The sequence below is a fragment of the Mobula birostris genome, chromosome 2, assembly GCF_030028105.1.
Source record: "Mobula birostris isolate sMobBir1 chromosome 2, sMobBir1.hap1, whole genome shotgun sequence".
Lineage (NCBI taxonomy): Eukaryota > Metazoa > Chordata > Chondrichthyes > Myliobatiformes > Myliobatidae > Mobula > Mobula birostris.
The window spans coordinates 189204078-189222364 of NC_092371.1; the positions used below are offsets into that span (position 1 = coordinate 189204078).

General features: G+C 42.6%; 1 protein-coding gene across 2 annotated transcripts in view; it reads left to right on the forward strand.

Annotated features, from left to right (window-relative positions):
• The window catches only part of cpsf3 (cleavage and polyadenylation specific factor 3), a 49431-nt gene that overhangs the window by 24678 nt on the left and 6466 nt on the right, over positions 1-18287 (forward strand). For both annotated transcript variants that reach the window (XM_072251202.1, XM_072251203.1), the window contains exons 10-16: positions 804-950; positions 1440-1592; positions 4083-4191; positions 5934-6032; positions 10672-10766; positions 13185-13272; positions 14182-14251. In XM_072251202.1, coding sequence (XP_072107303.1) covers positions 804-950; positions 1440-1592; positions 4083-4191; positions 5934-6032; positions 10672-10766; positions 13185-13272; positions 14182-14251 — 761 coding nt within the window. The remainder of the gene's footprint in view (positions 1-803; positions 951-1439; positions 1593-4082; positions 4192-5933; positions 6033-10671; positions 10767-13184; positions 13273-14181; positions 14252-18287) is intronic.

Consider the following 18287-nt stretch of genomic DNA (forward strand, 5'->3'; position numbering starts at 1 on the left):
GAATGCAAGTATGTATTACACTGTCTCTCTTTCGCTTGTGTCCCTGCTTAACCAAACTTCAGATACGTGTTGACTAATATCCTCTTAGGGAATATAGGATGGAAATTCATGATTAGAAGATTGCTGTAGCTATTTCCATGAGGTTATTAAAGTGTTCCTCATTAAAACAAATGGTTCAGAATAAGGTTTGAGGAATGATCTTAACTTCAAGGCAAAGAGATCATTCTTGTTTCTTGTGGAAGTTGCTAACTTTTTTTTTGTAGCAACACACATCAAAGTTGCTGGTGAACGCAGCAGGCCAGGCAGCATCTGTAGGAAGAGGTGCAGTCGACGTTTCGGGCCGAGACCCTTCGTCAGGACTAACTGAAAGAACAGCTAGTAAGAGCTGGGTTTCACCCCCCTCCCCCTTTTCTTTCTCCCTGGGCCTCCTGTCCCATGATCCTCTCATATCCCTTTTGCCAATCAACTATCCAGCTCTTGGCTCCATCCCTCCCCCTCCTGTCTTCTCCTATCATTTGGGATCTCCCCCTCCCCCTCCCTCTTTCAAATCTCTTACTAGCTGTTCTTTCAGTTAGTCCTGACGAAGGGTCTCGGCCCGAAACGTCGACTGCACCTCTTCCTACAGATGCTGCCTGGCCTGCTGCGTTCACCAGCAACTTTGATGTGTGTTGCTTGAATTTCCAGCATCTGTAGAATTCCTGTTGTTAACTTTTTTTTGTGTTGCTGACAGTATATTAAGCACACTTAATTATTTTGCAAACAATGTTATGTTATTCAGTTAATATTATTTTTTATAATTTCAGCATATTATGTCAGAGCCTGAGGAAGTAACAACTATGTCTGGACAGAAGTTACCATTGAAGATGTCTGTAGATTACATTTCATTCTCTGCACATACAGATTACCAACAGACAAGCGAATTTATTCGTGCATTAAAACCACCACATGTGGTCAGTACTGAACTTTAAAAATGTTCAATTTATATTCCCTCCCTATCTTTCACAAAGTGCCTTCTCATATCAGAATGTAGTTCCAATACGGTGATTCTGTATTCTGTCAGACTTTTTCTGCGAATATTGAAAATCTATTTTTTGTATGTTTTAGAGAAATAGCAAATCACATTTGAGCACTATCCGTAATTCACCTGATGTCTGCCTATAAACCTGTTCCAGCATACATCACTGGAATCAGGAGTAAAAGTAATGGCTAATTGACTTTCCATACAACTGAAGTGCATGTTCAGTCTCTGCTGTTTTTCCCCCCAAGGAGAGCAGGTGTTAGCATTGCACATTTTGTTGCCTTCTTTTATTTCAGTGTCCAAGAGATGGACATTCTGATTTAATCTTTGATAAAATTAAAGTATCTGTTATTTGTTTCATTTTGTAAAATGCAGTACATTAATTTACTTCCCTTTGGGACAAATCTGGGATTTCTTACAGCTGCTTGTCCATGGCGAACAGAATGAAATGGCAAGGCTGAAGGCAGCGCTTATCCGGGAATATGAAGACAATGATGAGGTTCATATTGAGGTCCATAACCCACGTAACACAGAAGCTGTGACACTATACTTTAGAGGTGAAAAGCTTGCCAAGGTAATTACAATAGGATTTCACTTAAGGTTATCAACATGCAGTGGACTAGAGCATTATTTTAATCTTTTCAAATTCTTTTACTCTTTTCTCCTCCTGTGGCTGTCAGCCTCTTCCTGATTTATAATTACACTGGACAACGAATGTTTTTGAAAGTGTTGCTTCCTCTGAATTTTTTTTTTGGTAACGATAGACCTCTTGAAGCTGAACACAATATACCTTCAGACTACTTGTATCACATAGAAATGTGGAGAAATGAGAAATTAACTTTTATTGAATATAATGTGTTTAAATGCATAATGGTGCTGATGCTTTGCAATTGTTCAATTAAGCTAAAAATGTTTTTTTGATGAAGTTCATTTGTACTCAGTCTGAGGCCTCTTGCTTAAGAGTCCAACAATAATCATTCAGCATTGATGGATTCCAGTTGCCCTGATACTGTATCTCCTTGACTGCAATGTCCTGGTGAAACCTTTCCCCGTGCTCATCACTGACAGTGACAGGATTTGCAAGGAGAAATCTAAATGGGAATGCAACAAATGTGAGGAGCCCAGGCTTCATCTTGGTTGCCAATTTTACACTCAAAAGAGCTCATAGGCTTTCTTAATAAGAGGAGTCATGCTCTGTCTTTGAGATTTAAGTGCATACTCACCACAAATATAACAGAAAATATTGCAGCTGTTGCAACAGTGGGGAGTTTGCTATCATAAATACCTGAAAATACAATTACTTTATTGTAATGATCGCAAATTGATAGACATGTAAATGCAGTGCATAGAACAGTGTGTTTGTGATGCTTTTATAGCCTATCTAAAACCTGTCCTGCCATGTAACATAAGACCATAAGACATAGGAGCAGAATTAGGCCATTCAGCCCATTGAGCCTGTTCTGCCACTGCATCATGGCTGAACCTAGATCCCACTCAACCCCATACACCTACCTTCTTGCCGTATCCTTTGATGTCCTGACCAATCAAGAAACTGTCAATTTCCACCTTAAATATACCCACGGACTTGGCCTCCACCGCAAGCATTCTACAGATTCCTCCTTACCTCTTCTAAAAGGTTGCCCCTCAATTTTGAGGCTATGCCTTTTAGTTCTGGATACCTCCAATATAGGAAACATGCTCACCAGATCCACCCTATCTAGTCATTTCAACATTCGGTGAGTTTCAATAAGATCCCCCCTATATTCTTCTAGATTCCAGTGAGTAACAAATATCGGCAATTACAAAGAAAATAGTGTGTGGTTGGGAAATTTCATGGTGATTTTCATGTTCATCAGCCCAAAATCCAGAAGATACACCCAAAAGTAGTCAGGAAGCAAAATCTTTGTTGTCCAGTGTTATTACTTTGTTATGCAACTTCTTTTACATTTTCAAAGTAAGTACCAAGACTAAAATAAACCAAGTTAAATTTGCTCTTCACTGACGTCATTGTTTGTAGGAAAAACACACTGAAGAACTCAGGCGGCCTCAGTCACAGATTGTAATAAATGTGTTATTTTAAATCCAGAACTGATTATGAAGGTACTAATACAGATAAAAAAAAATCCCACCTGGAGTTCATTATTCTCACAGTTTGATTAGACTGCAGTTTTGTGACCAAGTTGGATGTATTTGTTGAGGAAATCTTAGTGTAGGGTGATGAATTCGCATTTCAGTTTGCCTAAGATGGCCTCATCATGAAATAGCATTGTATCTCTGAAAATGGAACAATCAACTTCAGTCTTTAAGTTAAACTATTAACTGCAAAGATCCCTTCTATTTATAACTGATGTGTTTTCTGCATATGATATGGGATGTAGAACTGTAAATGGAATTGTGCATGTGTACTACATTCTGCCTTGCACGTGCTGTGTGAATACTCATGTACAACATTCAGCTAAATCGGAATGCCTATGGCTATTGTAATTTTGCCAGATCAGGTGAACCGCATTTTAAAAAATTTTTGTGTTTAATTCTGCTCTAAGCACGCATATACATTAGCTGTGAAGTTATAGTTCTCTGGACACACTGAAGTTTTATCTTACTGAAGGAGTAATGTTTTCATTTTCAATTTGTTGTTGTTTGTGTGAATTAGTCATTTCTCCTCATTCAGAGTCTTTGTCATGTAGTATGTAACAATTTTTTTTTTTTGTTTTATTTTAATCCTCAAAATGTTATTTCTTGCTAAACTGTGGGGCAAAATAATGTGAACAGCATAAGAACAGACTTTTCTAATTACCAGAGAGAGATTACAGAACCTTGGACTCAATTCCATATTCAGATCGATTAAAAACTACATCGGAGTATTTACTCAGATCGGGTATTTAAATAGAACACGACATTAATATATACATGGCCTTTGTTAAATTGTTCCAGATTTCTGTTTGGATTCCTCCCACAGATTGTCCCAGGTTTGTATTTGCTAACTGACAATTTGTTGTGTGATGAAAGTTAGAGGAAATTGCATCCTATCATGTCTTCATCTTTACTTTAATATCTTTAACAGGTGATGGGTTCATTGGCAGACAAAAAAGCTGATCAAGGTCAAAGGATCTCGGGGATACTTGTAAAAAGAAACTTCAACTATCACATACTTATTCCTTCTGACCTATCCAGTAAGTAAATGTGTTCTCCATACTTAAATAGTTAATTCTTGGGTTTAAGCTAGAGTGCAAAATGTTAGAGTAGGTTAGGACGGGAGAGAGTTGTCCCAACGCAGTATAACCATTTGTTACATTTATGTACAGTGGATTCTGGTTAATTGGGACAGTACATATTGGCCCAATTTAGCCATTCATGGAAATGGCTAAGATAGGTATTTAAGAAACAAGACGTTGGGTCTGCAGTTTTTAATGTTATAGGTGAACAATATAGATGATAGAATTGATGGCTTTGTGGCCGAGTTTGCAAATGATGCAAGTACAGGTGGAAGGGGAGATAGTGCTGAGGAAGTAGGGAGTCTACAGAAGGACGTGTGTAGGTTGTGGGAATGGGTAAAGTGGCAGATGGAATAGAGATAAGGGAAGTTTATAGTCATGCTCTTTGGTAGAAGGATTAAAGGCATAGACTATTTCTAAGTGGGAAGCAAATTCAGAAATTGGAGGTATAAAGGGACTGGTGCAGGGTTCCCTAAAGGATAACTGGCAAGTTGAATCAGTGGTAAGGAAGGCAAGTGCAATGTTAACAATCATTTCAAGATGACTAGGATATTAAAGCAAGGATGTAATGCTTTACAAGGCATTGGTCAGACCCCACTTCGAGTTTTGTGAGCAGCTGTGTGCCCCATATTTAAGAAAGGATGTGCGGCATTGGAGGGGGTCCACAAGAGGTTTACAGGAATGATCCTGGGAATGAATGGGTTAATAACGTATGAGGGAGTTTGATGGCACTGGGCCTGTAGTCACTGAAGTGTAGTAGAATGAGGGAGGATCTCATTGAAACATACCGAATATTGAAAGGCCTAGATAGACTATACTTGGAGAGTCAAGGACCAGAGGGCACAACCTCAGAATAGAAGAACATCCCTTTAGAACAGAGATGAGGATGAATTCAGCCATGATTGGATGGTGGAGCAGACTCGATGGGCTGATTGGCCTCACTGTGTTTCTGTGTCTTAGGGTCTAAGCAGCTTAGTCAGCGTGTTGTGAATGTGTGGAATTCATCATCACAGAGAGCTGTGGAGGCCAAGGCATTGCGTATGTTTAAAGCAGAAGGTGCCTGAAAGCAGATAGTTATGATTTTTCACTTTTAACAATAGGCTTAGCAAGTTCTGAAATCAGTTCGAAAGAATCCGATAGCAGCAGAACGTAACACTGGAAAATGCCAGATTCGCAGTAAAAACAATATGGGAAAACCTACATGGTTTCCAGTGTCACATTGATTCTTTCTGTTCTAGAGAAATCTACGGATAGGATTGTGCTGTGTTACCCACACTCTGAGAGCAATTGCCTGGAAAAATATACAAAAAAGATCTACAAAAGAATACCCATCTCTCATCCATGCCTTACTAATATGAACCCCTCCTCCCCTACCACCTAGCCTAACTTTTGGCATATGGATTCAACAGCCTAATGAATTCTTGTATTAGGCAGTGCTCTTCACAGCTTAAGCTGTACTGAAAATTGCTATGAAAGAAATCAATGGAGGAGGGGTGGGGAAGTGGAAATAGTTTTATGCCATTTAGGACTCTTTGGGAGCAACATTTGCTTGAACTATTTGTTTAAAACTGTAAGGTGAGCTTGAATCACTAATTCTGTTGTTTCCACTTTCATGTATTTGATCAGTGTTTTGAAAAATTATTAATATTCATTGTGCACAAGTTGAAAATACAAACTGTTGTCCTTCCCTCGTGTAATAGATTACACTGATTTGGCAATGAGCACAGTGACACAGACCCAGGCCATTCAGTACTCAGGACCTTTCATGCTGTTGGCACACCACCTCCAAGCTCTTGCAGGTTTGTATTGACAACTCCTTCACGTTTCTGCTTTCGCCTCTGGTAACAATCCTTGGGTATTAGCCACCTTTTAATTTGAATATCTTTTGTCGCGAATCCAGACTCTAAATCTGCAAGGTATTTAGTTTACAAGGTATTGCAATAGGCCTGATGTTTCTCAGGTCAGTGCCACCTGAGCAGTGGTGTATCAGAGATTTGTACTAGGGCTTCAGTTACTTATTGGGTTTTGGCAAAGTATTTCTTCTCTAGTTACTGGTAATACAGCCAACTACATCCATAGCAGCACACACAAAATGCTGGAGGAACTCTGCAGGTCAGGGAGCGCCTGTGGAAATAAATAGACAGTCGATGATTCACACTGCGATCCTTCTTTGGGACTGGAAAGGATGCGGGAAGACACCAGAATAAAAAAAGTTAGGGGAGGGGCTGGAAGACTAGCCAAAAGGTGATGGGTGAAGCCAGGTGGGTGGAAAAGTTAAACGGCTGGAGAAGAAGGAATCTGAAAGAAGAGAAGAGTAGACCATGAGAGAAGGGGAAGAAGGAGGGTCACCAGGGTGAGGTGATAGACAGATGAAGAGAAGAAATAAGAAGCCAGAGTGGGGAATAGAAGAGGGAAGGGGAGGGATAAAATTATGAGCAATTGATGTTCATGTCATCAGGTTGGAGCTCCCGTGATGGAATAAGAGGTGTTGCTCCTCCACGCTGAGAGTGGTCCCCCAATTTATGTCGGGGCTCACCAATGTAGAGGAGGCCACATCCAGAGCACCAGATATGATAGGCAACCCTAATAGATTCACAGGTGAAGTGTTACCTCACCTGGAAGGACTGTTTGGGGCCCTGTATAGAAGTAAAGAGGGAGGTGAATGGGCCGGGGTAGCATTTCTGTCATTTGCAGGGACATGTGCTAGGAGGGAGATTAGAAGGGAGGAATGAATGGACAAGGGAATCACAGTTCCCTGTGGAGAGTTGGAGGGGGGTGTTGAAGATGTGTTTAGTGGTAGGATCCCATTGAAGATGATGGACATTGTGGAGGCTCATGAGGTGGTAGGTGAGCATGAGAGAAACTCCATCCCAGTGGAGGGTGAGGTGGTGAGTGAGGGCAACATCAAAGGTGGAGGAAGGGAAACCCAGTTCTTTGAAGAAGGAGAACATCTCTCATGTACTGAAAAGAAAAACCTCATCCTGGGATCAGATGTGGCAGACACAAAGGAACTGAGGAAAGGGAATAGCATTTTTACGGGAGACAGGGTGAGAAGAGGTATAGTCAATCAGAATCAGGTTTATTATCACCGGCATGTGTCGGGAAATTTGTTAACTGAGCAGCAGTATTTCAATGCAATACATAATATAGAAAAAGAAAAACAAAACAAAATAATAAATAAATTACAGTATATGTATATTGAATAGATTAAAAATCGTGCAAAAATCAGAAATAGTATATATTAAAAAAGTGAGGTAGTGTCCAAGGGTTCAATGTCCATTTAGGAATCAGATGGCAGAGGGCAAGAAGTTGTGCCTGAATCGCCGATAGTGTGCCTTCAGGCTTCTGTACCTCCTACCTGATGGTAACAGTGAGAAAAGGGAATGTCCTGGGTGCTGGAGGCCCTTAATAATGGACGCTGCCTTTCTGAGACACCGCTCCCTAAAGATGTCCTGGGTACTTTGTAGGCTAGTAGCCAAGATGGAGCTGACTAAATTTACAACCCTCTGCAGCTTCTTTCGGTCCTGTGCAGTAGCACCCCCCCCCCCCCCCCAATACCAGACAGTGATGCAGACCATTTTATTTACCATGGGAGTTCACCACTGTCCTTATAGTCGGTGTCTTCATTCCCCCCAGCACTAATGGTAAGGAGGTGCTCTGTGAACTGCATGGAGCTATTAGCAAACTGCAGAACGCACACCCTGATGGACTGTTTATTGTCGCTGGAGATCTTAACCACGCGAACCTTAAGTCAGTGCTCCCCAGATTCCATCAGAACGTGGACTTTGCAACAAGAGGGGAGAGCGCATTGGACCTTGTTTACACAAACATTCCCGACGTGTGCCGGGCGGAGCCCTGCCCCCACCTCGGTTGCTCAGACCACATCTCTGTTATGTTAATCCCAGCATACAGACCATTCGTCAGCTGCTGCAGACCAATTCTGAAGCAGGTGAAAACCTGGCCAGCAGGAGCTATCTCTGCTCTTCAAGACTGCTTTGAGCACACTGACTGGCACATGTTCAGGGAGGCTGCAGCCAATGGCGACTCTACCAACTTAGAGGAGTACACGACATCAGTGACTAGCTACATCAGCAAGCGCATCGATGACGTCACTGTGGCCAAGACCATCACTACACGCGCTAACCAGAAGCCATGGATGACCATGGAGGTGCGTGAGCTACTGAGGACCCATGACTCTGCCTTCAGAGCAGGCGACAAGGCAGCCCTAACAACAGAGAGGGCCAGACTGTCCCGGGCCATCAGAGAGGCAAAGCGTGCACACGTCCAGCGAATCCACAGCCACCTCAAGGACAGTGGCGACACGCGGCACATGTGGAAGGGCATTCAGGACATCACCAACTACAAGACAACACCTGGTGATGCCTCCCTCCCAGATGCGTTGAACACCTGGACAAAAAAGACACGTGTGTTCAAATGCTGTTCATAGACTTCAGTTCAGCATTCAACATGATCATTCTCAGAAACTGATTGGAAAGCTGAGCCCACTGGGCTTGAACACCTCCCTCTGCAACTGGATCCTAGACTTCCTGACTGGAAGACCTCAGTCAGTCCGGGTCGGGAGCAGCATCTCCAACACCATCACACTGAGCACCAGGGCCCCCCAGGGCTGTGTGCTCAGTCCACTGCTGTTCACTCTGCTGACCCACGACTGTGCTGCAACACGCAGCTCGAACCACATCATCAAGTTCGCCGATGACACGACCGTGGTGGGTCTCAACAGCAAGACCGATGAGTCAGCAGACAGAGGGGAGGTGCAGCGGCTAACGGATTGGTGCAGAGCCAACAACCTGTCTCTGAATGTGAACAAAACAAAGAGATGGTTGTTGACTTCAGGAGGACACAGAGCGACCACTCTCCGCTGAACATCGACGACTCCTCCATAGAGATCATTAAGAGCACCAAATTTCTTGGTGTTCACCTGGCGGAGTATCTCACCTGGTCCCTCAACACCGGCTCCATAGCAAAGAAAGCCCAGCAGCGTCTCTACTTTCTCCGAAGGCTGAGAAAAGTCCATCTCCAACCCCCCATCCTCACCACATTCTACAGAGGTTGTATTGAGAGCATCCTGAGCAGCTGCATCACTGCCTGTTTCGGAAATTGCACCATCTCGGATTGCAAGACCCTACAGCGGATAGTGAGGTCTGCTAAGAAGATCATCGGGGTCTCTCTTCCCGCCATTACAGACATTTACACCACACGCTGCATCCGTAAAGCAAACAGCATTATGAAGGACTCCACGCACCCCTCATACAAACTCTTCTCCCTCCTGCATCTGGCAAAAGGCACCGAAGCATTCGGGCTGTCACGATCAGACGATATAACAGTTTCTTCCCCCCCAAGCCATCAGACTCCTCAATACCCAGAGCCTGGACTGACACCAACCTACTGCCCTCTACTGTGCCTACTGTCTTGTTTATTATTTATTGTAATACCTGCACCGTTTTGTGCACTTTATGCAGTCCTGGGTAGGTCTGTAGTCTAGTGTAGTTTTTGTGTTGTTTTTACGTAGTTCGGTGTAGTTTTTGTATTTTTTCATGTAGCACCATGGTCCTGAAAAACGTTGTCTCGTTTTTACTGTGTACTGTACCAGCTGTTATGGTCGAAATGACAATAAAAAGTGACTTGACGATTTAACTTGATGCAGCCAGTCAGAATGCTCTCCACAGTACATCTATAGAAGTTGTTGAGTGTTTTTGTTGACATACCAAATCTCTTCAAACTCCTAATGAAGTATAGCCACTGTCTTGCCACCATTCTAATTGGATCGATATGTTGGGACCAGGTTAGATCTCAGGGATCTTGACACCCAGGAACTTGAAGCTGCTCACTCTCACCACTTCTGATCCCTCTAAAAGGATTGGTATGTGTTCCTTCGTCTTACCCTTCCTGAAGTCCACAATCAAATAGCTGTGGGACTCGTGTGTTTATAAGAGAGTTTGTCTGCAGAGAGGGAGACAGAGAGGTTGAGAGTGGGGAGAGAAGTGTCAGAAACAATATTCATAATTACCCTAGGAGTATTAACTTTCTCACAAGATCAGTGAGCTGCCGTTAAGAGACCTTTTAGCCCTGCTTGTTTATGCCAGGAATGGCAAAAATAGTCCTTTAGCTACTAGATTACTTGTTCACCAAAGTGAATTTAAGATATGTTTATTCTGCTCCAAAGAGCATATTAATATACCAGGGAATCAGTGCACTTTCCTCATTCAATTAGCAGGGAAGAAAATTGCCTTGTTTCAAGAAGTTGTACTACTTTCAAAATTTGGTCCTGTTTTGTCTTGACAGAATTGTTTGCACTACACTATACACAACCATAACCTTATTGCAATATCCCAGCATTGTGAATAATGCATTTGTTCAAAGATCAGTCTTTTAATTAAAAAGTTAAACCATCTGATGGAATATTTTATTACTTCTCAGATGATGTGGAAGAAATAGAAATTCAGGAAAAACCAGCACTGAGGGTCTTTAAAGCAATCACAGTGATTCAGGAGCCAGGCATGGTTATGCTAGAGGTGAGCTCTCCTGATTTGGTCATCTAATTTATTTTTCTTTAGTTGTTTTTTTTTTTCAGAATTAATATGACCAAGTGAATTGGGTACTTGCACATGAAGCAGAGAAAAAAGCATTTATCTGCATTGTCCCTTTCAGAAAGTGATACGCAGACTAAAAACTATAGGGTGTACGGATGGCTAAGCTTATTTTATAGCAAAGTGGACTCAAGTTTCCTTAAACAGCAGTGCAATAAATAATCAGTTCATTTATTGCAGTTCTATTCTTTGTGCTTGGAGAACTCCTATGAACCTTAAACAGGAGCTCTTGTGTTCAATTTAAAAAGACCTTAACCTGAGTCAGCATGGCTTTGTGCCTACAAAGTCGTGTTTGATGAACATTTTAGAGATTTTCAAGAGGTAGCCACAAAAGTAGATGAAGGTGGATCTTGTCTACTTGGACTTTAGCAAGACATTTAACAAAGTCCTCCATGGTAGGCTGGTCTGGAAGGTTAATTTCCATGTAATCTGGGAGAGAGCTAGTTACTAGAATTCAAAATTGTCATGGAAGTAGGAAACAAAGGGTGGTGGTTGAAGATTGTTTCTTGGAATGGAGGCCGGTGATGAGTGGTGTGCTACAGAGGTCTGTGATGGGACCCTTGTTATTCATTATCTATATATAGACATGATATGGTTGTAAATGCACAAGGCTTGATCAGTAAGTTTGTGGATGACAGAAAAAGGCATTGTTGATACTTAAGATTTATTCTAGGTTACAAAGGTAAGTTAGGGAAGTGGGCCAAGGATGGCAAATAGATTTCAAAACAGGTAAGTGTGACAATGCATAAATCAAACCAGCATAGGACTTGCACTTTGAATGGTAGGACACTAGGGAGTGGAGTGGAACAGAGGGACTTAGGAATACAAGTACATGATTTTTTTGAAAACAGTGTCACAACTTTGACAGGATGGTGGAAAGGGCATTTAGCATGCTGGCCTTCAGAGCGTTAAGTGTAGGAGTTGTTACATTTATATTGCATTTGAAAAGGTTATTGGTGAAGCTGCACTTGCTGTACTGTGTACAGTTTTGGTCACCCTGTGGTAGAAAACATGTGGTTTAACTGGAAAGAATTCAGAAGATGTTGACAGAACCAGGCAAGGTTTATTCCTTGGAATTTAGGAGAATGAGGGGTGATGTTACAGAAATGTTTAAAATTATGAGAGCATACATATGGTGAATCGTCATTTCCTCAGGGAAGGAAATCCAAAACCAGTGGCATAGATTTATGGTGAGAGGGGAAAGATTTAAAAGGGATCAGAGGGGCAGCTTCTTCACTCAAAGGGTGGTGAGTATATGGATGAAGCTGCTGCAAGAAGTGGTTGAGGCAAGTACAATAATAACACACACAAAATGCTAGACCACCTCAGCAGGTCAGGTAGCATTTATGGAAATGAATAAACAGTCGACATTCTGGGCCGAGACCCTTCTTCAGGACTGGAAAGGAAGAGGGAAGACTCTAGAATAAAAAGTTTGGGGAGGGAAAGGAGGTTAGCTGGAAGGTGAAAGATGAAGCCAGGTGGGTAGGAAAGATTAAGGGCTGGAGAGGAAGGAATTTGATAGGAGAGGAGAATGAACCAAAGGAGGAGAGGACCAGGGGAGGTGATAGGCAGGTAAAAAGAGATAAGAAGCTGAAGTGGCAAATAGAAGAAGAGGGAAGGGATGTTTTTCACAGAAGAAGATATTCATGCTATTAGATTAGAGGCTACCCAGATGGAATATAAGTTGTTGCTCTTCCATCCTGAGGGTAGCCTTGTCTTGACACAAGAGAAGGCCATGGACCCGTATGTCAGAGTGGGAATGGGAATTGGAATTAAAATGTTTGGCAGATGGAGCAAACGTGCTGGATGAAACGGTCACCCAATTATAGTATGATTTAAAAGCAGTTGGATAGGTACATAGAGTGGCAGGGCTTAGAGGGCCAGTTCAAGAAATTGGACTAGCTGAGTTGGTGTGGACTGATTGGGCCGAAGGTCCTGTATTGCTTTATGAGGATGATTATTAAATAATAATCCAAAATGTGGCACTACCTCAGTACTGTGTAAAGACCCACGCCAAACTGTGTGCACAATTTGACAACTCGCAACTGTTGCTCATTACCTGGAACCGTTAGAAGAAGAAGCTGCCATTACACACCTTGTATCAGTAGTCATCATTGACTTACTAGTATGGTTATTTTTAATTGCTTCCCCTTTTTTTGAGTGACTGAATTTTTTTGATCAGGAATTCATATGAGAACTTTGACTTGCCGTAAGTATGATGTATGTTTTCCAAAATATATTTTTGTCAGGTATCTTTAAGCTAGTTAATAAACCTCAGGGCAATTAAATAAAAGCAGTTTGATCTTTTGGTAACACTGCCTTTATTTTTATTTGGCTTCACAGTGGGTGGCAAACCCATTAAATGACATGTATGCTGATGCAGTAATGACAGTGATCCTGGAAGTGCAGTCAAACCCTAAAGCACAAAAAGGTATGACAATTTCCATTGCTTCATTTATTGCCCCTTCAAGTACTATCTTCCTTTAAAGAAAATCATTATGTTCTACCTCCTGAAAACATTAACTTATTCTGGGGCTGAATGTAATGATGCACGTTTGTCATCCTAAAACCATGCCCAGTTATGTATTTTACACCACCCATTTAGACATTCCAACACAATGTCTGTTAGTTCTGGTATCATGAGAGTTATTCTCCCCCATCCATAAGATCACTATCAATAGAAAACCATATGCATGTCTTCAACAAAAACAAAATTATTGTTTAGCAATCAGAGCAGGGAATGGAGTTGACTTTCTTCTTCTTTACTAGATCTCTGGGTAATGTTGTATATTAATTGACTGAACTAACTGAAGTCGTTGGGTCAGTGTAGATCATAGATGAAGTTTATGACCAGAGTATCCTTAGCATAGCACAAGCCACTACATTGTTCCCCAGCCAAGAAGGAAGGGATAGTGATTTATTATTCTGATAAATTTAAATTTATTGCTGATTATACATTAGTGTATTTTGATTGGATCCTGTAAGCATTGTACTGCAATGCTGGTAGGGACTTTGTCCAACTAGAGGGCATCAAGCAGACTGATCGGCACTGGGAAATATAAATCTCTAACTTAATTGAGCTCAGCATATTCAGCCAAGTGGTTTTTCCATAGCATTCAAATTCTGGTTGCACACGGCCACTGTAATTCAAAACATGCATTGTTGAACACTTGTTTCCTAAGTAAAATTGTTTTGTGTTTCTAGTATACTTCTGTATATTATTTTTAACTTTGTCTACTATATAAATCAAAATTTGACAGTTGATTTCCAGACAGCAATTCTGATTTGCTCCTTAAAGTCCTTAAATAAATGGATACTTAACTCTTCCTGTTTTCTTTAGTCATGCAACAGAGTGCAAACAAAAAAGTCGACAAGGAAACATACACAAAGAGGTTGGAGATAATGCTGGAGTAAGTCACTTCATATTGTTTGAATTCTGCAAGCTTTTGTCTCTCCACTGGTTGTATTGTTATTCTTCAAGGCAGAATTTTGTACTGTACTTACTGTGATGTTGAATTTTTATAGTGGAAGATAACAAATGTGGCAATATAGTTGTAATACAATTAACTCAATAGCAGAATACAAATTCTACCTACGGTTTCATTTCCCTACATTATCTACAGAAGCAGCTCCCATAGGAATCTTTACAATCAGCAGTTTGTGTTCTGTTAGAATGCAAGTGAACATCCAGATTGTGTTGACTTTTTTCCAACAAAAATATCCTTGCTTCTGGGATCATGATTCCCAAATATTGTGCTTAATTAAGTTAATTCACCTGGCATGAAGTGATTTCTCCTCCATTCCGTATAAGCCTCAGTGATGGTTTGTACTTGTCAGGTGAAAAATAGGTGTGAATCTTTTCTTGCTTAAGATCTATTGCATTTAATCACGCTAACCTTAAGTCAGTCCTCCCCAGATTCCATCAGAATGTGGACTTTGCAACAGGGGGGAGAATGTGTTGGATCTTGTTTACACAAACATTCCCAACGCGTACTGTGTGGATCCCCGCCCCCACCTCGGTTGCTCAGACCACATCTCTCTTATGCTAATCCCAGCATACAGACCATTCGTCAGGCGCTCCACACCAGTTCAGAAGCAGGTGAAAACCTGGCCAACAGGAGCCATCTCTGTTCTCCAAGACTGCTTTGAGCACACTGACCGGTACATGTCCAGGGAGGCTGCAACCGATGGCGACTCTAACAACTTAGAGGAGTACACGACATCAGTGACTGGCTACATCAGCAAGCGCATTGATGACGTCACTGTGGCCAAGACCATCACTACATGCGCTAACCAGAAGCCATGGATGACCTTGGAGGTGCATGCACTGCTGAGGACCCATGACTCTGCCTTCAGAGCAGGCAACAAGGCAGCCCTAACAACAGCGAGGGCCAAGCTGTCCCGGGCCATCAGAGAGGCAAAGCACGCACGTGCCCAGCGAATCCAGAGCTGCTTCCAGGACAGCGGAGACATGCGGCGCATGTGGAAGGGCATTCAGGACATCACCAACTACAGGACAACACCACCTGACTGTGCGGGTGATGCCTCCCTCCCAGATGCGCTGAACAACTTCTATGCTTGGTTTGAGGCGGATAATGACGTGTCGGCGAGGAAGACCACCCCTCCTCCAAATGACCAGGTGCTGTGTCTTACTGTGGCCGATGTGAGGAGAACCCTGTGGAGGGTCAACCCACGGAAGGCTGCTGGACCAGACAATATTCCTGGCAGAGTGCTCAGAGGATGTGCAGACCATCTAGCAGATATTCTCATTGACATCTTCAACATCTCCCTGAACAGCGCCGTCGTTCCTACGTGCTTCAAGGCCGCCACCATCGTCCCCGTGCCGATGAAGTCTTCAGTGTCCTGCCTCAACAACTACCATCCCGTTGCACTCACATCCATCATCATGAAGTGTTTCGAGAGGCTCGTCATGAGGCACATCAAGACCCTGCTGCCCCCCTCACTGGACCCCTGCGGTTTGCATACCATCCCAACCGTTCAACAGACGATGCCATTCCCATCACCCTCCACCTGGCCTTAACCCACCTGGACAAAAAAGACAGGTACATTTGAATGCTGTTCATAGACTTCAGTTCAGCATTCAACACAATCATTCCTCAGAAACTGATTGGAAAGCTGGGCCTACTGGGTCTGAACACCTCCCTCTGCAACTGGATCCTAGACTTCCTGACTGGGAGGCCTCAGTCAGTCCGGATTGGAAGCAGCATCTCCAACACCATCACACTGAGCATGGGGGCCCCCAGGGCTGTGTGCTCAGTCCACTGCTGTTCACTCTGCTGACCCACGACTGTGCTGCAACACACAGCTCAAACCACATCATCAAGTTCGCCGATGACACGACCGTGGCGGGTCTTATCAGGAAGAACGATGAGTCAGCATACAGAGAGGAGGTGCAGCGGCTAACAGACTGGTGCAGAGCCAACAACCTGTCTCTGAATGTGAACAAAACAAAAGAGATAGTTGTTGACTTCAGGAGGACACAGAGCGACCACTCTCCGCTGAACATCGACGACGACTCCGTAGAGGTCATTAAGAACACCAAATTCCTTGGTGTTCACCTGGCGGAGAATCTCACCTGGTGCCGCAACACCAGCTCCATAGCAAAGAAAGCCCAGCAGCGTCTCTACTTTCTGAGAAGGCTGAGAAAAATCCATCTCCCACACCACCCCACCCCCCCCATCCTCACCACATTCTACAGAGGTTGTATTGAGAGCATCCTGAGCAGCTGCATCACTGCCTGGTTCGGAAATTGCACCGTCTCGGATCGCAAGACCCTACAGCGGATAGTGAGGTCAGCTAAGAAGATCATTGGGGTCTCTCTTCCCGCCATCACAGACATTTACACCACACGCTGCATCCGTAAAGCAAACAGCATTATGAAGGACCCCACGCACCCCTCATACAAACTGTTCTTCCTCCTGCCATCTGGAAAAAGGCACCGAAGCATTCGGACTGTCACAAGCAGACTATGTAACAGTTTCTTCCCCCAAGCCATCAGACTCCTCAATACCCAGAGCCTGGACTGACACCAACCTACTGCCCTCTACTGTGTCTATTGTCTTGTTTATTATTTATTGTAATGCCTGCACTGTTTTGTGCACTTTATGCAGTCCTTGGTAGGTCTGTAGTTTAGTTTTTTGTGTTTTTTTTTTTACGTAGTTCGATGTAGTTTCTGTATTGTTTCATGTAGCACCATGGTCCTGAAAAACGTTGTCTCATTTTTTACTGTGTTCGGTACCAGCAGTTACGGTTGAAATGACAATAAAAAGTGACTTGACTTGACTTGATTTGCAAGTGTGATAAATACTATCACATGTAAAACTCAATCTAAAAATTAATAATCGTACACTTTTAAATAAAGACTATGCTGTGGATTCCAGTTAATTTGGTCCATTGTTTAATTGGGCAGCCACTTATTTGAGACAACTCTTAAAGAACAAAAACTAATTGAGAAAATGGCTGGGATTCCCTTCATTTATTTGGGACACCATGCTGCTTAATTGGAACAGGAGGCTGTTGTCAAACAGTTTCCAACTAGCGTCAGTTGCATGAAATTGTGTGGCTATTCGATACTACACCATGTTTCGAGTGAACAGTTTTTAAATAGCATAAGTTTGTGTGGTTCTGTTCAAAAAGGAGTGATTTTTGTCATTGATAGTTGGTGAGAAATTATCAGTAAGACAATTTAGAATTATTTTCCTCACTGTGGTTTCAAGCATTTAGGCTTGGAGATGTCAAAAACAACAGGAAGTGAAAATGAAAGGATTTCACTACTTCAATAAGTTAAAAACTGTGAGAAATTTGAAGTTACCGACAATCATCTTGAATGTTACAATGAAAATGAAGATTTGGAGGATGCAATTGTGAAGAGCATTGTGTGAAGGCAATAGGTGCCTGCACTAAATTTGTTCACTCACAGTCAATCAAAAGATCGCAGCAGTGTGTTGGTTGTCCATCATATTGGATGACAGTGAAACCTGTGCAGGAGAGTTTTTAAAGAGGAAAAACCTTTGTACTGCAACAATTCCATTCTCGACCTCTGAAATTCGGGTCTAGTAGTATAAATAATTATCACAAACTGGGGTCTTCCTTGGTTGCAGTAGGTAACCATGACTTCTTTTGTGCCTTGTCATGCCCTTACCTCACCGTGAAGCGTTTCCAGAGCCACTTTCTTAGCTTTTGGGTCTCACTGTTGATTTCATTAACCCAATCTGCTGGAGATTACTTCACATGCTAGGACAGACATGTCCCTATTTTACTGGGGTATGAGGCCCACCGGCTAACCTCACCTGGTTTAGCCACCCTGAAGCAATGTACCAGGGTGTGGCCGCTGGCATATGCAAACTGCTAGTTGGAGCCATAGGTATCCGGTGGAGACCAAAGGTGAGTGAGCTGTCTCAGAATGGACACAATAAGTTCCTTCAG